Source organism: Salvelinus namaycush, chromosome 8, assembly GCF_016432855.1.
Source record: "Salvelinus namaycush isolate Seneca chromosome 8, SaNama_1.0, whole genome shotgun sequence".
Classification (NCBI taxonomy): Eukaryota; Metazoa; Chordata; class Actinopteri; order Salmoniformes; family Salmonidae; genus Salvelinus; species Salvelinus namaycush.
This window is the reverse complement of record NC_052314.1, coordinates 2,070,114-2,095,886: the sequence shown is the minus strand read 5'-3', so window position 1 is coordinate 2,095,886 and position 25,773 is coordinate 2,070,114. Positions and strand designations below refer to the sequence as shown.

Genomic DNA, 25,773 nt, shown 5'->3' with positions numbered 1-25,773 from the left:
ATCCTATATGCTGTAATAGAAATAAGGCCATGCTCATTAAAGAAAGTATTGTCCTCCCTCATCTTAAAATGGCACCGACCGCCACTGGCCGTTAGTAAGCTAGTTATCAAGCTAGCTAACTCCGTTGACTGGCGTAAGATAGCTAGATAAGTAGACGTGTGTGTGTGTGTGTTATTAATCGATTTTAGATTATCCATCAAGCTAGCTAACTCCGTTGACTGGCGTAAGATAGCTAGATAAGTAGACGTGTGTGTGTGTGTGTTATTAATCGATTTTAGATTATCCATCAAGCTAGCTAACTCCGTTGACTGGCGTAAGATAGCTAGATAAGTAGACGTGTGTGTGTGTGTGTTATTAATCGATTTTAGATTATCCATCAAGCTAGCTAACTCCGTTGACTGGCGTAAGATAGCTAGATAAGTAGACGTGTGTGTGTGTGTGTTATTCATCGATTTTAGATTATCCATCAAGCTAGCTAACTCCGTTGACTGGCGTAAGATAGCTAGATAAGTAGACGTGTGTGTGTGTGTGTTATTAATCGATTTTAGATTATCCATCAAGCTAGCTAACTCCGTTGACTGGCGTAAGATAGCTAGATAAGTAGACGTGTGTGTGTGTGTGTTATTCATCGATTTTAGATTATCCATCAAACTAGCTGTAGAGATGAACTGCTATTCTAACTTGTGTCATTTGTTTAACTTCTCAGATCTCGCATCGTGAAAAAACTTACATTGGGAACTCAAATATGTTCCTTATGATGGAATCCCCTTCCTGGTGGTCGGTCGGAGAACCTGCCGCCAGGGCAAGGAGAAACATGCGAGGGATAAGAAGAGGGAAACACAAATGGTAAGTTAGTTCATGTTTACAACGATGCACAATAAAGGTATTTGTATTTATGAAGGATCCCCATTAGTTCCTGCCAAGGCAGCAGCTACTCTTCCTGGGGTTTATTATGGATCCCCATTAGTTCCTGCCAAGGCAGCAGCTACTCTTCCTGGGGTTTATTATGGATCCCCATTAGTTCCTGCCAAGGCAGCAGCTACTCTTCCTGGGGTTTATTATGGATCCCAATTAGTTCCTACCAAGGCAGCAGCTACTCTTCCTGGGGTTTATTATGGATCCCAATTAGTTCCTGCCAAGGCAGCAGCTACTCTTCCTGGGGTTTATTATGGATCCCCATTAGTTCCTGCCAAGGCAGCAGCTACTCTTCCTGGGGTTTATTATGGATCCCCATTAGTTCCTGCCAAGGCAGCAGCTACTCTTCCTGGGGTTTATTATGGATCCCCATTAGTTCCTGCCAAGGCAGCAGCTACTCTTCCTGGGGTTTATTATGGATCCCCATTAGTTCCTGCCAAGGCAGAAGCTACTCTTTTTGGGATCCAGCAACATTAAGGAAGTTATATAAAATTGTAAATATTACAACACATTTAGTGTGTTCCCTCAGGCCACTACTCCACTATCACATATTTAAAACATCCATGTGTACATGTGTGTGTATGTGGACTAGTAGCCTATACCCCCCTGGACTAGTAGCCTATACCCCCCTGGACTAGTAGCCTGTACCCCCCTGGACTAGTAGCCTATACCCCCCTGGACTAGTAGCCTATACCCCCCTGGACTAGTAGCCTATACCCCCCTGGACTAGTAGCCTGTACCCCCCTGGACTAGTAGCCTGTACCCCCCTGGACTAGTAGCCTGTACCCCCCTGGACTAGTAGCCTGTACCCCCCTGGACTAGTAGCCTATACCCCCCTGGACTAGTAGCCTATACCCCCCTGGACTAGTAGCCTATACCCCCCGGACTAGTAGCCTATACCCCCCTGGACTAGTAGCCTATACCCCCCTGGACTAGTAGCCTATACCCCCCTGGACTAGTAGCCTATACCCCCCTGGACTAGTAGCCTATACCCCCCTGGACTAGTAGCCTATACCCCCCGGACTAGTAGCCTATACTCCCCTGGACTAGTAGCCTATACTCCCCTGGACTAGTAGCCTATACCCCCCTGGACTAGTAGCCTATACCCCCCTGGACTAGTAGCCTGTACCCCCCTGGACTAGTAGCATGTACCCCCCTGGACTAGTAGCCTGTACCCCCCTGGACTAGTAGCCTATTCCCCCTGGACTAGTAGCCTATACCCCCCTGGACTAGTAGCCTATACCCCCCTGGACTAGTAGCCTATTCCCCCTTGACAGGATGCTAGTTCCCTAATTCCTTATCGCTGAGAGCCAAGCAGAGAGGCATCAGGTCCCAAGGTACTGGACTGATGAACCATCCTTGCTGTCTCTGCTTGGTCGGCTCCCCACTGAGTCCCTGGCTTGTTGCACTCAGGGGTGGTGTTGGACGGGGCCACATCTCGATCCCCCTGTCCCAGTCTCCAGTGTTTATGCTACAAACCATCTAGGGGCCATGGTCAGCTTGTCTTATCTGGTGTACTGTATCTTATCTGGTGTACTGTGTCTTATCTGGTGTGCTGTGTCTTATCTGGTGTGCTGTGTCTTATCTGGTGTGCTGTGTCTTATCTGGTGTACTGTGTCTTATCTGGTGTGCTGTGTCTTATCTGGTGTACTGTGTCTTATCTTGTGTGCTCTGTCTTATCTGGTGTGCTGTGTCTTATCTGGTGTGCTGTGTCTTATCTGGTGTGCTGTGTCTTATCTGGTGTGCTGTGTCTTATCTGGTGTGCTGTGTCTTATCTGGTGTACTGTACTGTGTCTTATCTGGTGTACTGTACTGTGTCTTATCTGGTGTATTGCACTGTGTCTTATCTGGTGTATTGTACTGTGTCTTATCTGGTGTGGTGTACTGTGTCTTATCTGGTGTGGTGTACTGTGTCTTATCTGGTGTGGTGTACTGTGTCTTATCTGGTGTGGTGTACTGTGTCTTATCTGGTGTACTGTGTCTTATCTGATGTACTGTACTGTGTCTTATCTGATTTACTGTACTGTGTCTTATCTGATGTACTGCACTGTCTTAACTGGTGTATTGTACTGTGTCTTATCTGGTGTATTGTATTGTGTCTTATCTGGTGTATTGTATTGTGTCTTATCTGGTGTATTGTACTGTGTCTTATCTGGTGTATTGTACTGTGTCTTATCTGGTGTATTGTACTGTGTCTTATCTGGTGTATTGTACTGTGTCTTATCTGGTGTATTGTACTGTGTCTTATCTGGTGTGGTGTACTGTGTCTTATCTGGTGTGGTGTACTGTGTCTTATCTGGTGTGGTGTACTGTGTCTTATCTGGTGTGGTGTACTGTGTCTTATCTGGTGTGGTGTACTGTGTCTTATCTGATGTACTGTACTGTGTCTTATCTGATTTACTGTACTGTGTCTTATCTGGTGTGCTGTGTCTTATCTGGTGTACTGTGCTGTGTCTTATCTGGTGTACTGTACTGTGTCTTATCTGATGTACTGTGTCTTATCTGATGTACTGCACTGTCTTATCTGATGTACTGCACTGTCTTAACTGGTGTATTGTACTGTGTCTTATCTGGTGTATTGTATTGTGTCTTATCTGGTGTATTGTACTGTGTCTTATCTGGTGTATTGTACTGTGTCTTATCTGGTGTATTGTACTGTGTCTTATCTGGTGTATTGTACTGTGTCTTATCTGGTGTATTGTACTGTGTCTTATCTGGTGTATTGTACTGTGTCTTATCTGGTGTGGTGTACTGTGTCTTATCTGGTGTGGTGTACTGTGTCTTATCTGGTGTGGTGTACTGTGTCTTATCTGGTGTGGTGTACTGTGTCTTATCTGGTGTGGTGTACTGTGTCTTATCTGGTGTACTGTGTCTTATCTGATGTACTGTACTGTGTCTTATCTGATGTACTGTACTGTGTCTTATCTGGTGTGCTGTGTCTTATCTGGTGTACTGTACTGTGTCTTATCTGATGTACTGTACTGTGTCTTATCTGATGTACTGTGTCTTATCTGATGTACTGCACTGTCTTATCTGGTGTACTGTGTCTTATCTGATGTGCTGCACTGTGTCTTATCTGATGTACTAACCCCTTTCTTTTGTCCTCTCCTGTCTTAAGCCTAGTCCTGGACAAATAAACTATTTCATGAGACTGTCTACAGTATGGGCTGGTTTCCCAATGAGATTATTCCAGAATACTATCAAAGTAAAGATTGTTTTCGATGATTATCTACGGTACATTTAACATTTCCATTCTACAATATGGCCTCTGACAAAGAAAACTCTTTCTCAAAATCCTATTGTGTTTGTGGTGTGGTTTCTCTCACAGAACAGGAGGCCGAGGAGAAAAGCACAGGAACCAAAATGCTGGGAACAAGATAAAACAAGGTGAGGTAAAACAAGGTGAGGTAAAACAAGGTGAGGTAAAACAAGGTGAGGTAAAACAAGGTGAGGTAAAACAAGGAACATCTGTGGGCGTTAACACACTGTTAGGTTCTAATTTTCAGAGTAAATAACTCACGGACATGAGAGAAGCTTAACCAAGTTTATTCTTCCCAAAGGGTCGACACATCTGTAATTCAGACAAAAACATGGCTTCCCCCGTGGTGGTATTCATACCCCACTTTGGGTGGGGTCTCCTCCTTATCTCTAAACATTGCATCATTCTGGCTAAGCAGGGAACTAAGTGATATGAGCCTTCAACGGTTTCTCCCCTTATCAGTACTGTCACAAATGATTGTTTTCCCTGCACTCAGCCCCTCCCAAGCTTCATTATGGCGACCCCTCATGTCTCTTGTGGAACTAATGTTCCTATACTCTGAGTATAACAATGTTCAACGTTTACCCCAGAATCCAACACCACGCACACATCTAAATATACATAACAAATCCTAACATACATTACACCAGAGTAAAAACACATCTAGGACTACACACTAACCAATCAAACAAGGGTTAGGGTTGTATCAGCCATTATCATAATACTTACGCCAATCCAAAAATCTCCACAAGTGCATAGTGGGTAGGTCTAACATCCATCTGCTCTATCACTCCAGTGTTAATCTGCTAAATTGTAATTACTTTGCTACTATGGGCTATTTATTGCCTTACCTCCTCACGCCATTTGCACACACTGTATATAGACTTTCTTTTTTTCTATTGTGTTATTGACTGTACGTTTGTTTATTCCATGTGTAACTCTGTGTTGTTGTTTGTGATTGCACTGCTTTGCTTTATCTTGGCCAGGTCGCAGTTGTAAATGAGAACTTGTTCTCAACTGGCCTACCTGGTTAAATAAAGGTGAAATAAATAAAATAAAAAAAGGAGCAGAGAAAATGTATGGGAGTGGAAAGGAAGGGAGGAGAGGAGCGGTGAGGAGACAAAAGAGAGAGGAGAGAAGAAATGGAGAAGGGTGGAGAGGATTCAACTTTATATTAGGAGAGCGAAGGTTCCACCATCGAGAGCATCCTGACGGGTTGCGTCACCGCCTGGTACGGCAACTGCTCGGCCTCCGACCGCAAGGCACTACAGAGGGTAGTGCGTACGGCCCAGTACATCACTGGGGCAAAGCTGCCTGCCATCCAGGACCTCTATACCAGGCGGTGTCAAAGGAAGGCCCTAAAAATTGTCAAAGACTCCAGCCACCCTAGTCATGAACTGTTCTATCTGCTACCGCACGGCAAGCGGTACCGGAGCGCCAAGTCTAGGTCCAAGAGGCTTCTAAACAGCTTCTACACCCAAGCCATAAGACTCCTGAACAGCTAATCAAAGGTCTACCCAGACTATTTGCATTGAACCCCCCTCCCCCTCTTCTACGCTGCTATTACTCTCTTGTTAGTATCTATGCATAGTCACTTTAACTCTACCTACATGTACATATTACCTCGACGCCGGTGCCAGGCACCCCCAGTATATAGCTGTTGTTATTTACTGCTGCGCTTTAAATATTTGTTACTTTTTTTTAAGGTATTTTCTTAAAACGGCATTGTTGGTTAAAACTCTACAGGATCGATCGGTGGGTCTCCCGCGGGACGGTTGAGCTAACGTAGGCTAATGTGATTAGCATGAGGTTGTAAGTAACAAGAACATTTCCCAGGACATAGACATAACTGATATTGGCAGAAAGCTTAAATTCTTGTTAATCCAACTGCACTGTCCAATTTACAGTAGCTATTACAGTGAAAGAATACCATGATATTGTTTGAGGAGAGTGCACAGTTTTGAATATGAAAAGTTATTAATAAACTAATTAGGCACATTTGGGCAGTCTTGATACAAAATTCTGAACAGAAATGCAATGGTTCACTGGATCAGTCTAAAACGTTGCACATACACCGCTGCCATCAAGTGGCCAACATCTAAATTGTGCCTGGGATGGAATAATACATTATGGTCTTTCTCTTGCATTTCAAAGATGATGGTACAAAAAAAATTAAAAAAACGCATGTTTTTTTCTTTGTTTTATCTTTTACCAGATATAATGTGTTATATTCTCCTACATTAATTTCACATTTCCACAAACTTCAGTGTTTCCTTTAAAATGGTATCATGAATATGCATATCCTTGCTTCAGGTCCTGAGCTACAGGCAGTTAGATTTGGGTATGTCATTTGAGGGGGGAAAATGGGGGGAAAACGGGCGGATCCTTTAAGAGGTTTTATATTTATATTATATTTATATTAAGAAAGCGAAGGTTCCACTCTTTACATTAGGAGAGCGACGGTTCCATTCTTTAAGAGTTCCACTTCTTTGTTGTTGTTGGTGCTTTTAAAGGGAAAAAAATCAAAAAATGACTTTGTATCTCTCAGACTATATTCCCATTGCTAACGTTATTGCTATTCCATTACTTCAGTTTCATTGCTATAGTTTCTGTAATCTGGTGGCCAGTCAGTGTATGAAAAGAAAGAAGAAAAAATATTTAAATTCTTCCCATCACGGACCTGTAGAGCTGAGACAACAAGTAGAACAGAAAAACAGCAGTACTCAGAACCTCCACACACGGCCCTCTAGCCGCTGTCCTCTAAATTCTACGAGGGAAGAATTACGATGTAATGTAGTGCTCAGTCTATTTATTGAAAAATTGTAGATTCCGCTAGCCAACAGGTGTTGATATGTAAATCAAGCACAGTCGTGTAGAATACGACGCTGTGTAAAACACAAACTCTGGTTAAAGTGAACGGGAGTATGACGTACATTTGTACAAAAGCGGTATTCCTTCTAGCCATGACCAGGATGGAGAGGACGGTCTTTTGCCCACACGAGAAAACGACCCCCTCCCACTATAAAGGTTATGTGGAAAATAAATGCCAAAACTAAGGTATGTGGTAAACACAGGCTTAGGGTAATTTATACGGTTTGTTCGATGAGAATCTTCATCAGCTAACGTTAGTGTTTGTGCATTTTAAAGAATGTATGTACTTTTTTTTTAAGCACAAAGGCTTCATAATTCATTAGGGTAACGTTAACTGGCTGCTATTATCTCATAGAACAAAACGTATACGATTTCCTAAACCTGTGTTAACCTCAGACCTTATTTTTCTACGTTTTATTCCAAAAACCCTATTTTCCTTTTCATTTTAACCATAGGGATGGCTGAACGAATGAGGGAATTTATTTCCGGGTTTTAGGACTACAAGCTGAAAGTGAACGGTAATGGCGTTTCCATGGTATTGGAAGAAAAGCCTGCGAAGCAAAGACGGCCTTTGGCTACAGCTAGCTAATGAGCTAGAAGACGGTGGCTGCTCAATACTTCGTCCAACCCGTAAAAAAAGAAGGTAACATTCATTATACTTTTTTTTTTTTTTTTTTTATCTTGTAGTAAAAAGCTAACTTCAGCGCCGATGACAGTGTTGAACAATACTGTTCGTTTTTCTCACAGGCGCATGCTAATTAGCTAGCTAACGTTAGCATGCTTGCTATTTGTCTGGGTCCCTAGTTAACGTTCGTTTTGTAACTCATTGTATTTTGCGAACGTTAACGTTACACTACTTATAATTTAAGATGAACTAGTTAGCTAACTAATAGTCCGTCTGGAAGAACTGTGAGGTTAGCTGCCCAAGTGTTTGTTTTGGCTCTCGCTTGATTCGGATAACTAGATCATGTGAACAACAACGCTTGATGCTAGTCAGCTAAAATTAGCTTGGCGTAACGTTATTTTAGAAAGGACGGCAGCCAAGAAACTATTAACAGACGGTGAGTGGTGTCTACTACACAGACACCCCGTGACTAAGAAATAATTGCATTAGTCAATAGGATGCCATTTGGCACACCATTTTTTTAATCTGTAATCCTTACCGTGACCTCTCCTTGGCTGTTTACCTGTGTGACAGGTTTAGCTCACACTACACTGCGGTAACTAGTTAGTTACACAGCGCTTTGGCTCTTGACCAGAAGAACAGGGGGACAGCAGGGAGAATGGTTAGTTTATATTTAGCTCTGAAATACTAACGTTACTGTCAAGACCTTTTATCATTTTAAATCCATAAGGCAGAATCATTTTCCAAACCTAGACCAACAATTTTAAACAACTCTTCACATCTCATTTCAGGGAGGGCTAGATTGGGAAGATCATGATGAAGCTGAAAACCTGCCTTGTATTCTCATCTCAGTGACTCCAGTCCCATCTGTTCAGTTTGGTTACCAGCAGATTTAGGATTGAAGGGCTCTCTGTCTAGATGACAAGCACACAGCCTATGTCCCTGAACACTGGTGAAATTGCACAGGAACTAAGAAGATGGAAACACCTCTGAGTTTTTTTTTTTGACAGAACATGGAATTTGACTGTAATTAGGAGTTGAATGAATGTTTATAATACTGAATGAAGGAGATTTTAAAGGCATCTAAACATCAGTGGATTGTGGAAAACAAAGTAAAGGTGGTGACCAGGCTCATGGTGGGGAGGCAGGTAGCCTGAAGGGTGACCGGAGGGTCGACGGACTGAAATCCAGAGCCCTCTAGTAAGTACGTGGTTTGAGGAGTTAGCGAAGTAGCTTTTTTAACAAATTTAGAGTACCAACTCGGAATAACCGGTTCCACAAAAGTGGCTCACCTTTTAGCCAGGTGCATTTTTATGTCGGGAACAAGTCCTTCAGTGCTAAACTGCTCCCGGGCAGGTTAACTCCATGTATCCTGAATGAAGTGTCTGAGCCACGAGTTCAGGCTCATCTCCTTCATTTGAAGTAGATAACCGATATTAAATATTTTATTAATCACATGTTTTTTTGTGTGTTAAAGAAATATTCATGTTAAAATATCTATCACATTACATATTTAGTAATAACAGAATGCATTTTAAACTTCACGCACAGTACAACTTGCAGATGACTAAATACAATTGTTTTATCGATTGGTGTGGGGGGGGAAAGCAAGGACGCAAACTAGTCACCTTTCGGTGAAATTCGTGGTTTTGAATCCAAAATAGGTGACCTACGTGATTCGTGTAGATCCGATGAGAAAAGTTTGGGAGGGGGGATGGGGTGGGTTTGAATCACTACTGGCTGTAAGCGAACAATTGATGCACGTTTGGAGCAATACTGGCTGTATCCAAGGCTCAGCCAATCGTTTACACAACAACAGAATGCAAAGCAGAGGCAACCAACTTACTAGTTACACCATCAGCGCCCGCTCTGGAAAGACAGCTTGCCAGTTACAGCATCAGCGCCCGCTCTGGAAAGACAGCTTGTCAGTTACAGCATCAGCGCCCGCTCTGGAAAGACAGCTTGCCAGTTACAGCATCAGCGCCCGCTCTGGAAAGACAGCTTGCCAGTTACAGCATCAGCGCCCGCTCTGGAAAGACAGCTTGCCAGTTACAGCATCAGCGCCCGCTCTGGAAAGACAGCTTACTAGTTACAGCATCAGCGCCCGCTCTGGAAAGACAGCTTGCCAGTTACAGCATCAGCGCCCGCTCTGAAAAGACAGCTTGCCAGTTACAGCATCAGCGCCCGCTCTGGAAAGACAGCTTACTAGTTACAGCATCAGCGCCCGCTCTGGAAAGACAGCTTGCCAGTTACAGCATCAGCGCCCGCTCTGGAAAGACAGCTTGTCAGTTACAGCATCAGCGCCCGCTCTGGAAAGACAGCTTGTCAGTTACAGCATCAGCGCCCGCTCTGGAAAGACAGCTTGTCAGTTACAGCATCAGCGCCCGCTCTGGAAAGACAGCTTGTCAGTTACAGCATCAGCGCCCGCTCTGGAAAGACAGCTTGCCAGTTACAGCATCAGCGCCCGCTCTGGAAAGACAGCTTGTCAGTTACAGCATCAGCGCCCGCTCTGGAAAGACAGCTTGTCAGTTACAGCATCAGCGCCCGCTCTGGAAAGACAGCTTGTCAGTTACAGCATCAGCGCCCGCTCTGGAAAGACAGCTTGTCAGTTACAGCATCAGCGCCCGCTCTGGAAAGACAGCTTGTCAGTTACAGCATCAGCGCCCGCTCTGGAAAGACAGCTTGCCAGTTACAGCATCAGCGCCCGCTCTGGAAAGACAGCTTACTAGTTACAGCATCAGCGCCCGCTCTGGAAAGACAGCTTGCCAGTTACAGCATCAGCGCCCGCTCTGAAAAGACAGCTTGCCAGTTACAGCATCAGCGCCCGCTCTGGAAAGACAGCTTACTAGTTACAGCATCAGCGCCCGCTCTGGAAAGACAGCTTGCCAGTTACAGCATCAGCGCCCGCTCTGGAAAGACAGCTTGTCAGTTACAGCATCAGCGCCCGCTCTGGAAAGACAGCTTGTCAGTTACAGCATCAGCGCCCGCTCTGGAAAGACAGCTTGCCAGTTACAGCATCAGCGCCCGCTCTGGAAAGACAGCTTGTCAGTTACAGCATCAGCGCCCGCTCTGGAAAGACAGCTTGTCAGTTACAGCATCAGCGCCCGCTCTGGAAAGACAGCTTGTCAGTTACAGCATCAGCGCCCGCTCTGGAAAGACAGCTTGTCAGTTACAGCATCAGCGCCCGCTCTGGAAAGACAGCTTGTCAGTTACAGCATCAGCGCCCGCTCTGGAAAGACAGCTTGTCAGTTACAGCATCAGCGCCCGCTCTGGAAAGACAGCTTGTCAGTTACAGCAGCGCGTCCCCTGAACGATAACGAAGAGGTATTTTTTTTTTTTTTTTTAACCTTTATTTAACTAGGCAAGTCAGTTAAGAACAAAGCATTTTTGTCTGCAATTTTCGGTTTAGCTATTTGTTTCAAGGTGTATGTGACGGTTCTAGCTTGTATGCCGCCCTGGGCGAACCCCCCCCCCCTCCATCAGCGCCTGCACCCTTGCCGCCCACAGCAAGATGCCGCTCTGGGCGTCTGCCGATGTCGCCCGTACCTAAATCCGCTACTGATTTTGTATTAGTCTATAAATAAATCTCTTTGCCAAAATACGTCATCTCTCCCATGTCTTATTCGACTAGTATTTTTGAAAGTGTAAGGATAATAATTCAGCCATAGTTGTTCTGAAATGTTTATTGCCAACATTTCACTCCCTCTGTTTAATATAACACACATTTATTCATTTCGGCTGCCTATCCTGACGTGAAGTTTGTTCTATATAAAGTATTTGACTCTGTGTGTCACAAAGTATTTGACTCAAGCCACAAAATGAAGGAAATGAGCCACTATCTTAACTAATGTTTCTCCTCTACAGTATGTGGTTCATTTTCAGGATGAGAGAATTAAGTGAAAATGAAGCGTTGCTTGTTAAACAAGTGGATTCAGGGATCAAGTGTAGCCGGAGCTGGGCCTGGCTTAAGCTGGAGGCCACTTTGGAGGTGAAAGGAACATCACACACTTTCTCACTTTGCTGGCACATTGTAGAACAGATGTCTACAGGCAGGAAGTGTACAATGTAGTCATGTGAGGTGTAGCCCAAATATGTATTTTTCCCCCTCAAGATTTGAGTGTCATTTGCAGTAAAGTCTAGTTAACAAATAACATTGGATTGCTTTTACATTTTTTTAGCTGTGAGTTCGGTTCACATGAACCACTTAGTATTTTACACACAGAGACTGATCGTGTAGATCATATTCTGTGTTGTTTAATTAGTTAAATCCTGTATTTCCACCTAGCAGGGATTTTTTTCCCCTGCATGTTTCAGCGCAAAAAAAAAAGTGTCACCTTTTTGGTCCCTCCGCAGTTTGCATCCCTGAAAAGGTGCTTGTGCATTGAGAAGCACCTCACCACCGACGACGTTAACAATAAGTAATAAAATAAAGATGGAACTTCTGAAAGCCTATTTCACACCATAGCCTGCTGAATTTGTAAGATTCCTTTCATTTTGGCACAAATTAAAATGTGGCACTGACTCTCCCATGGCTTGATGCCTCAGCGTTATCTCAAATGAAGAGTTCTGTGTTCGACTAGCAGCACTGACTCTCCCATGGCTTGATGCCTCAGCGTTAACTCAAATGAAGAGTTCTGTGTTCGACTAGCAGCACTGACTCTCCCATGGCTTGATGCCTCAGCGTTATCTCAAATGAAGAGATCTGTGTTCGACTAGCAGCACTGACTCTCCCATGGCTTGATGCCTCAGCGTTATCTCAAATGAAGAGATCTGTGTTCGACTAGCAGCACTGACTCTCCCATGGCTTGATGCCTCAGCGTTATCTCAAATGAAGAGTTCTGTGTTCAACTAGCAGCACTGACTCTCCCATGGCTTGATGCCTCAGCGTTATCTCAAATGAAGAGTTCTGTGTTCGACTAGCAGCACTGACTCCCATGGCTTGACGGTTCAACATTTTGTCTCCATAGCAGCAGGCGAACTAACAATATCCACCGTTGTAGTACGGATGAAGCCTGAGCTGGAATGTGAAGCCAACTGACGCTGGCTAGCTGTAGCTTTAGTCGTAGTGTCCCCTCAGATAGCTGTCACCACAGAGCAACACAAACAGCCCAATTCTGATTATTTGTAACAATTTTTCTTTTGATCTTTTTTCAGAGCTGATCTGATTGGTTAAAATACCATTTACTGGAGAAGAGAAGAAACAAAAATCATCATTGGTCTGTCTGTAAACACAGCCGGAGACAGAGGGAGCTAGTGGCTGTGAATGTGTGAAGCTCATCCCAGCTGTGTGCAGGTGTCCCTGGGCTATGTAGCCAGACTTACACCTTGACATGCTCCAGACCAGCAACTACTCGCTGGTCCTGATGGTCCAGCTGGGTCTGCTGACCTATGACCTGTTTGTCAACTCCTTCAGCGAGCTGCTCAGGGCAGCGCCCGTCATCCAGCTAGTGCTGTTCATGTACGTACATGATTGGTTTTGTTGTTTTGTTGTGTTTTTTTACATTACATTTAATAGCTAGTTATTTATCCTCCATTTTGTTAGATGTTCTACTGGGATTGTAACTGTGATGTATTACCTGTGTGTTCCAGTATCCAGGATATAGCCATCCTGTTCAACGTGATCATCATTCTGCTGATGATGTTTAACACGTACGTGTTCCAGGTCGGTCTGGTCGCCCTGCTACTGGAGAGGTTTAAAGGCTTACTGATGCTGTGTGCCATCTACCTCACCCTCAGCATCTCCTTTCACTGCTGGGTAGTGGTACGTGCAGAAACACACACAGAAAGGATTCTACATTAACTGTCAGCAGAAAAGGTATTATGCCCACCTGTAGAGTTTTTATAAACATTTGATCACGTCTGCTATTATTTTGTTTCCTATAGAACCTGAGATGGCTGGAATCCAATCGTTTCATCTGGACGAATGGCCTGCGTGTCCTCTTCGTTTTCCAGAGGGTTGGTAAGTTCTCTGAAGAACAGAAAGACCCACACACTGGTCTTGCAAGTATTTATTCAGCCTTATGTATCGGCCTTTTGAGGCGTAATAAGTGGTCGCTTCTTTTCACAAGACTACTTTAGTTAACAAACCGTTTTCATAAGACTAATACTAAACAACGTGTTGGTGTCGTGTAACTTCTTGTGTTCTGTTCCACAGCTGCAGTGTTGTATTACTACGTCTACAAACGGACAGCAGAGTGTCTGGGCGACCCGCGGCTGTATCAGGATTCTGTCTGGCTGAGGGATGCCTTTGCCAGAGCTCGTCAGTGAGAAGGAGGAAATGGAAGGAACAATTACACCCCCAAAGGATTTATTACCAGGCGAGGCCTGCCAGGCTCTGTGGTGACTCACTGCCTGGGTGAGCCATGTTCATTAGGCATGAAACGGAAGAAAACTGAAACAGGGAGGGACTCCCTGGCCTTGTCCAATAAGAAATAACCATTATTGTTTTCCCGCTTCAAAACGGTTTGCCCCACTGAAAATGACTCGGGGCTAGGATGGAGCTAACGGAAAAGTGAGAAACTGCAATGGGTTTGTACAGCAGTGATGGATCATCAAGTTAATGTACCACACTACACAAATATGGACTGATGTTGTGACAAGAAGTAGACAAGACACTAAAGGACAATCTGAGGCAGACTTTCCTTCCTGTTTTTAAAACAGTACATTCATAATGACAGCTATTCATTTAGTGTTTTTACTAAAATGGGATACCGAAGTATCCCAAACTGCACCCTATTCCCTAATATAGCGCACTAAATGGGGAATAGAATGCAATTTGGGATCCACGCCTGGTTCTGGAACAACAGTGTGTATGTATATATAGGAGTTGTTACTGGTTCCCCTCTCAGGTGAGAGAGGAAGTCCTGGGGCTCGATTCAATCCAGAAGGTCTGTGTTGTAGCGTGGTTGGAATATCAAGGTCATTTCCTGTTGAGACGACGTATGCAACGTTTACTGTGAAGGAAGTCTCCGCTATAATGCTGATCTTCTGCGTTACAGATTGGAGCTTCTTGGTTCAGTTTGTCTTGGAGATAAGATGTGCCGTTTACAAAATGTATGGATATTCGTTTTTTTTTTTTTTAACCGTAAAGTTAAAATTGTTAATCCAACACCTTTTTTCCCTAATTTTATAAATATAATGCCTGTTCTACATGGATTATTTTTGTTCTTAACTCATCTGAATTTTAAATGGTCAAACTATAAAGGAAGTATCCCCACTTACTACGACGATAACCTAATTTAACTACAAAATAACTAGCATGAAATACAGACCTGTGCTAACATTCCACATGACACAAACATAGTAAAAGGAGTGGAATGTTAACAAACAGATCTGGATTTCAGGCTATAAAATACCACTCAAGGTTACGCACCAGGCTGGATGATCATGAGCGTATTATAGTGTAGACGATGTGCCGGGTTAAAAGTGACTTATTTTTTAGATTAATTTGGGTTTAAGGCACCACCTCTCACAGAATAGCCTACTCTCCACAAATAGGTTCCGGTGCTCTGAAATGTAATTCACTCCATCCCCCTGGGCCTTACATACTGCTGTATGTTACATTTAGAAAGACAAGAGATCTGTAACTTATGGTTCTCAGCCTATTGTGGTCCGTTCAAGGTAAAGCCAGTGGCCTTGCAGTTAGGATCTAGGCCTGACCAGTCGTCACTTTATGAATATTACTAGTTACACTATCAAACCAGTTTCAAATAAAATTGCAGTCACTGACACACGGGCTTCGATACAATGGGAGATTCTCATTTGGGCATAAGACCCATCCTCTGTCCGGCTCTCCTCCGTGACCCGGAAACAGATAAGTGATCGAGGAGTGTCAGTAGGTGAATGGAAAGGTCCTCCCCTCAATAGTATAGTCCTTCACAGTGGATTCAAAACTCACGTTCTGGAAAGTGAAAAGCATGCTCCTATGGTAAAACAGTATGCTACATATCATTAGCTATATTAGTTGTACACTTGTTTTGGGATCCACCCCTGTAAATGTAATTTGCCTGATGAACTTGCGAGTGGAGGAGAGTGTTTCCTCGTCGCCTCCGAAAGATTAGTCAGTGGACTGTTCATTTCTAGTTGAAGTACAGTCCACTGACTCGGATTCTAAACCGCTTCCTCTCCTCCCTGATTGGACGGACACTTGATGAAAGCAATAGGTTAGCAGCGTAAATTGTAAACACAAGTCAACTTTGAAGATGCCTCTGGGTCAGCATATTATGGGACAGTATCACCAATGCTACAATCCTATTTAAGAACAGCAAGTCAGTGCAGAAGAATTGTCAGAAAATACTATGCAGTTTTGTACAAATGTCTCTTATTTATTGAAAGGCCACCCCAACCCACAGTGCCCACTGTCTTGTCAGTGCAATCCGATCCATAACCATCCTGTAGTGGAGCCCATTTCATGTCCTTCTCCTGTTCCACTGGAATGTTCTTCTGTATCAATATAACAATCTGTAAACAGAACACACACACAGGGAGAAAAGACAAAACACTATGGTGAATGAGTTAACTTTTAAAAAGGTAGATCTAGGGAAGTGACATGACCATATAAGGGCGATTTATGACAGGAACAAAGATTAGTACGAAGCAAGAGGCACAGCTAGTTGAGATTTGTCACGCAGCTAGCACGTAGCTAGAGCCGCAATCTCAGTAGCCTACCTGGGTGCTTCTTGCAACCTCTTGCGTCACACATTCTCTTTGTTTGTGCCACTGTTTATGATAACGTCATATCACTTGGAGTCTCTGTTAAAAAATGGGTTTAATCATTTGTATTGTTGAGTGTGCACAAGTCTCCATTCCATTAGCCTGGACCCAGATAGCAAGATGGTACATGTCTAACTCTTATGGGTCATTGTCAGATTCAGAAAACGTTAATTAACGTCCTCAAAGAGCCATTAATTTTTTGCAGCAATCACAAACAAGGATATTTAGTCAGTTGCACAACAATACATTCAACCCAACCCTTCTGAATCAGAGGTTAGGGGGCTGCCTTAAAAAAGACTGACGTCATCGGCGTCCGGGGAGCAGTTGTTGTTGGGGTTAACGGCCTTACTCAAGGGACGAACAGCAGATGTTTCCACCTTACCGGCTCGGGGATTCAAACCAGCCTTTTGTCGGTTACTGTCCCAACCGCTAGGCTATCTATCCTGCAGCCACATTTTAAAGATGAGTTAAGATGTCACAAAAACCGATTCCAAGTCGCCGCGATCACTTCCCTTACCCGTCAGACATAGATGCCGACCCACAGTAAGAGAAACAGCACTCCGAAGCCCATGAAGAGAGACGCCACCAGGGAGATGAGCAGCTCTTTGTACACGTCTCTGGTGTATTTAGTGGATGTCACCTCGTAGCTGGGAGACAGTTAAGGTGCTAAACAAAACAGGGAACGTTAAGATCAGTTTGTCTCCAAATGGCATTTTATTTTGGACCCCCCCAAAAAAGTGAATTCTGCATGAACTCATGTCGTTAAATAGATTTAGTCTACTTCAGTCTTTTTGTTTAGGATGTCAAAGCTCAGTCAATCCATGTACAGCTCATTCGGAAAGTATTCAGACCCCTTTTTCCACATGTTTATGTTACAGCCTTATTCTAAAAGTCGATTAAATAGTCCCCCCCCCCCCCATCAATCTACACACACACACACACACACACGACCCATAATGACAAAGCAAAAACAGTTATAAAAATGTTTACAAATGTATTAAAAATCAAAACTGAAATATCACATTTACATAAGTATTCAGACCCTTTACTCAGTATTTTGTTGAAGCACCTTTCGAAGCGATTACAGCCTTGTCTGTTTGGATATGACACTACAAGCTTGGCACACCTGTATTTGGGGAGTTTCTCCTATTCTTCTCTGCAGATCCTCTCAAGATCTGTCAGGTTGGATGGGGAGAGTCGCTGCACAGCTATTTTCAGGTCTCTCCAGAGATGTTCAATCGGGTTATAAACCCTGGGCTCTGGCCGGGCCGCTCAAGGACATTGAGACCTGTCACAAAGCTCCTCCTGCGTTGTCTTGGCTGTGTGCTTAGGGTCGTTGTCAGGTTGGAAGGTGAATCTTCACCCCAGTCTGAGGTCCTGAGTGCTCTGGAGCAGGTTTTCATGAAGGATCTCTGTACTTTGCTCTGTTCATCTTTCCCTTGATCCTGACTAGTCTCCTAGTCCCTGACTTGAAAAATATCCCCACAGCATGATGCTGCCACTACCACGCTTCACCGTAGGGAAGGTGCCTGGTTTCCTCCAGACGTGACGCTTGGTATTCAGGCCAAAGAGTTCAATCTTGTTTTTATCAGACAGGAGAATCTTGTTTATCATGGTCTGAGTCCTTTAGGTGCATTTTGGCAAACTCCAAGCAGGCTGTCATGAGCCTTTTACAGAGATGTGGCTTCCGTCTGGCCACTCTACCATAAAGGCCTGATTGGTGAAGTGCTGCAGAGATGGTTGTCCTTCTGGAAGGTTCTCTGGAGATCTGTCAGAGTGACCATCTGGTTCTTGGTCACCTCCCTGACCAAGGCCCTTCTCCCCCGATTGCTGTTTGGCCAGGCAGCCAGCTTTAGGAAGAGTCTTGATGGTTCCAAACTTCTTCCATTTAAGAATGATGAAGGTCTCCAAGAACACAGTGGCCTCTAATGCTGCACACATTTTTTGGTACCCTTCCCCAATTCCTTTGACCTCATTATTTGTTTTTTGCTCTGACATGAACTGTGAGACCTTGGAAAGGCACACACCTGTCTTTCCAAATCATGACCAATCAATTAAATTGACCACAAGTGGACTCCCAAGTTGTAGAAACATCTCAAGAATGATCAATGGAAACAGGATGCACCTGAGCTCAATTGAGTCTCATCACAAAGGGTCTAAATACTTATGTAAATACGTTTTTTATTTTATACATTTGCAAAACCTGTTTTTGCTTTGTCATTATGGGGTATTGTGTGTAGATTGAGAATACATTTTTTTATCAATTTTATAATAAGTCTCTAATGTAACAATGTGCAGAAAGGGAACGGGTCTGAATACACTATACCTTAAGGTGGGTTTTATCAATGTTCTTCAATCCTAGAGACCCAAAGGAAGCATTAGTTGACATTGGTGCATTAGTACGGGGCTGGAACAGAAGCCTTCATACTCAGTGTGCTCTGTGTGCTTTATACTCATACATCAACTCCCCCGGACAACGCTTAAACACGGATTCCAGAACCCCACACACTCACACCACTCTCGGCAGTGTGTGCGCCAATTCAACAGCCTAGATTTAAGTTACTACTTCTAAACAACATGTTAAAAAAATGGGGGGGGGGGGGGGTTCTCATACTTACAATTATGTTTCGATTCTTGCTTGAACGGTCGCTAAGATAATTGCAAATGTACCTATTTTGGATGAAGCAGTTGTTAGCTAGAATGCTAACGCTCATTGATATAGACTGTAGCAAAAGTTAGCAAAGAGCCGTTTCACTAGTTAAAGTGTAAGTATAAAGCAGTTGATTTGCGATGATGCCAAACAATATATTAAACAGGACATTCATATGAGGCTTAAAATCCAAAAGTAGTGTGAAATGCACTCATACGTGTTCTATGAGAACTCCCCCTTGTTCTGCCACCAACGCGCATCGCCCTCGTGCGGCAATGTTTGCAAACACAATAGGGGTACAAAGACGGCCACGATTCCGGTTAAAATAAACGGTCACTATGACGATAGACGGCCACGATTCACGGTCAACATAAAACGGTCACTATGACGATAGACGGCCACGATTCACGGTCAAAATAAACGGTCACTATGCAGACAGACGGCCACGATTCACGGTCAAGATAAACGGTCACTATGCAGACAGATTCACGGTCAAAATAAACAGTCACTATGCAGACAGACGGCCAGGATTCACGGTCAAAATAAACAGTCACTATGATGATAAACGGCCATGGAAGGATACACAAAGAACCACGCAGTGAAGAACATCCCGATAGCCAGTAGAACCACGGTGAGGTGGGGGAAGACTGCCGGGTTCACCGGACTGGTGTATCTGGTCATCGCCTCCAGCTCCTGAGGGAACAACAGAGACAATGTAGAGAGATTCACTCAGTGTGTGTTTCTGGTTTAGGACATCAGGACAATATTCCACATTTGTAAATAAAATAAAATGTTTGGGTTTAAAATTACTAGCTACATAAATATAATTAACTAGGTACACATCAACCTGCTTATTGACTGACTATCATGACAGTTGAATAAGATAGTCTTCTTTGGAACCGTCTGTGGGAGGCTGTGCTGGGTGTTTGCTTGCTACCTAAGCTTGGTGTTTATTGCTCAGTTATTTTAAATAGTTACTGTATTCCCATCGAAACATATTTACTGTTATTCGATTAACTGATAGCTACAAACATAACGTCGAATGACAAGCTAACGTTGGCTAACAAAGCTATATCCATTGCAACACGGAAATGTCTCGCTCCAACCATTTTAATCAATTAAATGTCAGGTTTTCATTTAGACAAATGGCATTGCGTAGCTATAAGCAGCATTTCATAGTCAAGTTATTCTTAGAAAACCGTGCATTAGATCCAAATCACGTACCATTTTGTTGAGTTGATGCTTGCTTGCTCCTACTGCAGAACCAAAGAGGAAAGAGCCACGTCAGTTCTCCAGAGGTTCTCAAGACGACATAAAAATACTTGGCCGCCACCTAGCGGGCTGGAGAAAAACAGTTTCACTCTAAATCCAACGTTTATTTATTCAATGGTTTATTCCCAAACGTATTCCTTTACATGAAATGATTTTGTGCTAGTGGGATCTAATCTCTCTCTCTCTCTCTCTCCCTCTCTCACCCTCTCTCCTCTCTCTCCCTCTCTGTCTCTCCTCTCTCTCTCTCTCTCTCTCTCTCTCTCTCTCTCTCTCTCTCTCTCTCTCTCTCTCTCTCTCTCTCTCTCTCTCTCTCTCTCTCTCTCTCTCTCTCTCACCCTCCCTCCCTCTCTCTTCTCTCTCTCTGTCTCTCTGTCTCCCCCTCTCTCTCTCTCTCTCTCTTTCTCTCTCACCCTCCCTCTCTCTCTCTCTCTCTCTCTCTCTCTCTCTCTCTCTCTCTCTCTCTCTCTCTCTCTCTCTCTCTCTCTCTCTCTCTCTTCTACAATAACACATGTAGACCTAAACTCCCCATGGCCATCAATCAACCAAAATACACATTTTGTTTTCAATCAATATTTTATTTACTGCATTCATATTATGACAGCATGCTCTTTAACACACAAAAAAATACAAAACAGCAAAGACTCCAAAATAAATGTCATGATCGTGTATTAAAAATAAAGTAAGAGGTAAGACTAAAAAGCACACATTTATAGGGAGAACTTTCAAAGCAGGAATAGGACTAGTATAGAGGTGAATGAAGGAGGGGTGTTTCTGCTTTCATTAAGTATTTTAGTGTTCTGAAGGGCTTTAAGCCATAAGAATTAGAGTAATAAGATAAACCTATTTAAAAATGAAGTAAAGATTTAAAGTGTCATTTAACACCTGATTTCCTTAACAAAAAGCCACATCTCAATCGGTGCTCCAGGTATGACACGGTGTGACACGGCACAGGATGGCCTTTTCCTCTTTAGTTCTCTGCTGTTTCTCAAGCAAGATGGAGGCCGATGACATCACGGATTCCCATCAGACAAACTCCTTGAATTCTCTACCCTCTCTCTCTCTCTCTCTCTCTCTGTGTGTGTGATTTCTTATCCAGTGAGACAGGTAAAAGCCGAATAGCGATTTTGATTGGCACAGAGTTTCATAATATAGCATAACAATGTTTACATATGAATAATATAACAACAACAAGGATAGAGTAACAACAGTCAACGTTATAATGATATAACTAAAATAACATAAAAAGGAGCATACATTGTTACAAAATGAAGCTACACAGTAACATTTCATGAATTTCTATACCATTTGAAACCAGTTGGATCCAGTTGGAACCATTTGAAACCAGATGGAACCATTTGAAACCAGTTGGATCCAGTTGGAACCAGTTGGAAACATTTGAAACCAGTTGGAACCATTTGAAACCAGATGGAACCATTTGAAACCAGTTGGATCCAGTTGGAACCAGTTGGAACCATTTGAAACCAGTTGGATCCAGTTGGAACCAGTTGGAACCATTTGAAACCAGTTGGAACCATTTGAAACCAGTTGGAACCAGTTGGAACCAGATGGAACCACCCAAGAGAGCATAAATCAGTTGATATATACAATGCTATGCTGGTTTCACTGTAAAGGCTGGCTGGTGGATTATAAATAAGCTATTACACTGTACTCATGCATGTCAACATCATATTGGTAATACAGTAGAGTACAATGTCTTTATATTTTGTCATCTTCAAGGAAGTATATTCATTTGATTAGGTTTTTTTGAATTTATATTTCTCATGACACAACAGGTCAGGTGAGATCTTCAACACACCTGGTCTTAGAGGGACTGTGTTCAACACACCTGTTTCAACACACCTGGTCGCAGTATCAGAATACTTTGTTAACTTGAGGGATTCAGATACCAGATGTCCAAAGGGTCCTTCATCACGTACTAAAACATGTATATAATAAGTACTGTATTGTTATGACATATGAGAAACATAGTAAATAGTATATCAAAAAGGGGAGTGGTCAGTGAGTATGGGAAAGACAATAACAGAGTACATGTGAAAAACTATTTCCAGAGGAGAGAGTTATAAACATGTTAGCGTGGCCTCTGGACTCATTCAGGAAGGTGTTAGTGTGGCGTTTCTTGTTCGGTTATACAAGACCCAGGTCACAAAATGGATGCCTCTATTAGCTCAGACATGAACAGCCTTCAATCGAGTCCAGAAGCTGCTTCTGTCTGATGATAAGATGACAGCCGTCTTGTTTTGTAGAGGAAGATAAGGCACCAGCGGTTTCAAAAACGTCGTTCAGATGTCAATATTTGTGTGGTCTAGTCTTGAAAACCAGACTCTAAGTTGGAGCATTTGAAAATTGTGGGAGGCAAAGCTTTTATCAACATCACGATCCAGAGCAGAAAGTCATCTCTGATCTTCTACAATTCAAACACATAAAACAGACAATATATAGCTACCAAAGTACTTCTTAAACACACATTGTATTTTGCTAGTGGTTAAGCATTATTAAATCCAGTGAGCGTGTTACAGTGTAAACATTTCCAGTGGGCAAGTTATAGTGTAAAATTTCCAGTAGGCAAGATACAGTGTAAAAATGTCCAGTGTTCTTGTAACATATAGTCCCTTGTTGGACCTGATCAATGCCGTTATCAGCTGCTGGGATTCTACAGCATACACTGCATACCAATGTCCCAGTACAGTGTATAGAATTAGAATCATAGAATCATATAATCAGAGTCATTCTAATTCTGTGGTTCCAGTACAGTGTATAGAATTAGAATCATAGAATCAGAGTCATTCTAATTCTGTGGTTCCAGTACAGTGTATAGAATTAGAATCATAGAATCAGAGTCATTCTAATTCTGTGGTTCCAGTACAGTGTATAGAATTAGAATCATAGAATCATATAATCAGAGTCATTCTAATTCTGTGGTTCCAGTACAGTGTATAGAATTAGAATCATAGAATCCAAGAATCAGAGTCATTCTAATTCTGTGGTTCCAGTACAGTGTTTCAGAGCACACAATGTATCTGCTGAGAGCATACAGTGTATACCATAGACAGACAATATGGGTTCTATAGCTATGGTGTATACAGTGGTCTACCGTTTCCAGTTATCTGAGTTTATCTCCAGGCTTATCATGCTGAGTCATTCACTTCTTGTAGATTTGATATACTCCTGTGATTTAATGCATTTCAATTCAAATGTGTTTCTTCTGTTTCTAAGCGTTTACCTTTAATGGATCATCAGCTACCGGTATAGATGTATCAGATTTATGAATGTATCCGTATCAATCTGATGTAGAGTTTGTTTCAACTCCACGGCAGTGAGCGCCCTCAAACCAGTCAGGTGATTCTCTGCTAGGCTGCTTTTTAGTTTAGTTTCTCGAACACCCTCAAAATTCAACTCTGTTCATTCTTCCCCTCTAATCGGGGACTGATTTAGACCTGGGACACCAGGTGTGTGTAATTAATTATCAGGTAGAACAGAAAACCAGCAGGATTTCAGACCTCGTAGGGTCAGAGTTGAATATCCCTAACAGATAGGTCAGAGTTGAATATCCCTAACAGATAGGTCAGAGTTGAATATCCCTAACAGATAGGTCAGAGTTGAATATCCCTAACAGATAGGTCAGAGTTGAATATCCCTAACAGATAGGTCAGAGTTGCATATCCCTAACAGATAGGTCAGAGTTGAATATCCCTAACAGATAGGTCAGAGTTGAATATCCCTAACAGATAGGTCAGAGTTGAATATCCCTAACAGATAGGTCAGAGTTGAATATCCCTAACAGATAGGTCAGAGTTGAATATCCCTAACAGATAGGTCAGAGTTGAATATCCCTAACAGATAGGTCAGAGTTGAATATCCCTAACAGATAGGTCAGAGTTGAATATCACTAACAGATAGGTCAGAGTTGAATATCCCTAACAGATAGGTCAGAGTTGAATATCCCTAACAGATAGGTCAGAGTTGAATATCCCTAACAGATAGGTCAGAGTTGAATATCCCTAACAGATAGGTCAGAGTTGAATATCCCTAACAGATAGGTCAGAGTTGAATATCCCTAACAGATAGGTCAGAGTTGAATATCCCTAACAGATAGGTCAGAGTTGAATATCCCTAACAGATAGGTCAGAGTTGAATATCCCTAACAGATAGGTCAGAGTTGAATATCCCTAACAGATAGGTCAGAGTTGAATATCCCTAACAGATAGGTCAGAGTTGAATATCCCTAACAGATAGGTCAGACTTCATTCTGGTATCTTTCACAAAATTCCCAGATTTTTCCAAATATCCTGTTTTGAAGATTCCGGATTTCGTCACTTCTGATTGCGGGAATCTTCCAAACGGGATTTCTGGGAAACCTGGGAATTTTGTTGCCGGAATGCATAGACAAATAATGTTTGAGACAAACTTCTACAGTAGTATATCCAAATCCACTGACTATGGTGCCATCTGGGAGGATCCAGACAGGAAGTCAAGACATACAGCAGCCCAGAACGGAATGTTAGTCAACTGTGAATTTGACTCTCCTATCATCGTTCTCACTAGAACCAAATGTATTAAACCATACATTCAAAACAGGGTTTTTGTTTTCAGTCATAAGGAATGGTTAGAGTGTACAGTAGACACAAAACAAGTTCAGGAAAATGGATATTATAAATTGGCAAAAATACAAAATGATTAATAAGCCATAATATAACACTATAGCATTATGATAAACTTAGGTTTCATATAATGAAGTGCATAGGAGCTGTAGTTTGGTGGATATGTTTCTGTACAGGACAGGATGGGTAGGAGAGAGAGAGCGATGGGATAGGAGGTGTAGTAGTTAAAGGGACAGTTGGGATTTTATCTACTTTCCCAGAGTCAGATGAACTCGTGGATACCAGTTTTATGTCTCCGCGTGCAGTATGAAGAAAGTCGCTAACACTACTTCCAGTCATTGCGCTATATGAGAACAGCTAGAATGCTAGCTGTTCCTGTAGACTTCCAGTCATTGCGCTAACGCTAGTTAGCGGTGGCTCGAAAAACTACCTCTAACTTACTACTGCACGCAGAGACATAAAAATTGGGTATCCACGAGTTCATCTGACCCAGGAGAAGTAGATAAAAGGGCAACTGTCCCTTTAAGAAACCCTGAGTCAGTCAGGGGATAGGCTAGATTCAAAGCAAGCACGCTCATTTGCATGCTTAGTTCCCTCTCCTCTCATGCGCAGCTGCTTTGAATGAGGAAGTAGAAGTCAGAGTATGGTGGTGTGGTGGATACCTTCTCCTCCTCTACGCCACACCTCACTTCACTCTGCCAGAAGGAGAAGAGGACAGAGGTCAAGATTAGATTGAAGCAACTTTATATATTGATTTTTTTTTATTTTTACGCTCAAATATAATCGATTCAATACTCACAGACTCGGACACTCTGAAGTGATAGGTGACGTCCTGGAATGACAGTACGGT

The 25,773-nt window shown here is 42.8% G+C and overlaps 2 protein-coding genes across 9 annotated transcripts; one reads left to right on the top strand and one right to left on the bottom strand.

Annotated features, from left to right (window-relative positions):
* LOC120052277 (transmembrane protein 138-like) lies at positions 1–14,825 on the top strand. Of its 8 annotated transcripts, XM_038999101.1 has the most exons (8): positions 1–846; positions 4,244–4,302; positions 7,501–7,688; positions 8,462–8,870; positions 12,825–13,128; positions 13,260–13,431; positions 13,554–13,629; positions 13,825–14,825. In XM_038999101.1, exons 5-8 carry the CDS (start codon positions 13,001–13,003, stop codon positions 13,935–13,937), a joined length of 489 nt encoding a protein of 162 aa, XP_038855029.1. In that variant the 5' UTR covers positions 1–846; positions 4,244–4,302; positions 7,501–7,688; positions 8,462–8,870; positions 12,825–13,000; the 3' UTR covers positions 13,938–14,825. The 8 variants fall into 8 exon arrangements, with proteins under 8 accessions (XP_038855029.1, XP_038855027.1, XP_038855025.1 ...); XM_038999099.1 differs by lacking the exon at positions 8,462–8,870 and having other exon boundaries at positions 4,249–4,302; XM_038999097.1 differs by lacking the exon at positions 8,462–8,870.
* A 1,145-nt stretch (positions 14,826–15,970) lies between these two features.
* On the bottom strand, positions 15,971–20,359 carry LOC120052279 (transmembrane protein 258). The gene is made up of 4 exons (XM_038999105.1): positions 20,257–20,359; positions 19,616–19,725; positions 16,900–17,029; positions 15,971–16,130 (listed from the first exon to the last, which is right to left on the bottom strand). The coding sequence occupies exons 1-3, from the start codon at positions 20,257–20,259 to the stop codon at positions 16,903–16,905; spliced, it is 240 nt and encodes a 79-aa protein (XP_038855033.1). The 5' UTR covers positions 20,260–20,359; the 3' UTR covers positions 15,971–16,130; positions 16,900–16,902.
* Between the last annotated feature and the right edge of the window lie 5,414 nt (positions 20,360–25,773).

Excerpts from the sequence above, each read along its gene's own strand:
- LOC120052277 (XM_038999099.1), top strand. The coding sequence starts at position 13,001 with ATGCTCCAGACCAGCAACTACTCGCTGGTCCTGATGGTCCAGCTGGGT. Across the intron at positions 13,129-13,259 it reads ATCCAGCTAGTGCTGTTCAT|TATCCAGGATATAGCCATCC; the intron begins GTACGTACATGA and ends TGTGTGTTCCAG. Across the intron at positions 13,630-13,824 it reads CTTCGTTTTCCAGAGGGTTG|CTGCAGTGTTGTATTACTAC; the intron begins GTAAGTTCTCTG and ends TCTGTTCCACAG.
- LOC120052279 (XM_038999105.1), bottom strand. Across the intron at positions 17,030-19,615 it reads TTCACTGCGTGGTTCTTTGT|CTACGAGGTGACATCCACTA; the intron begins GTATCCTTCCAT and ends ACTGTCTCCCAG.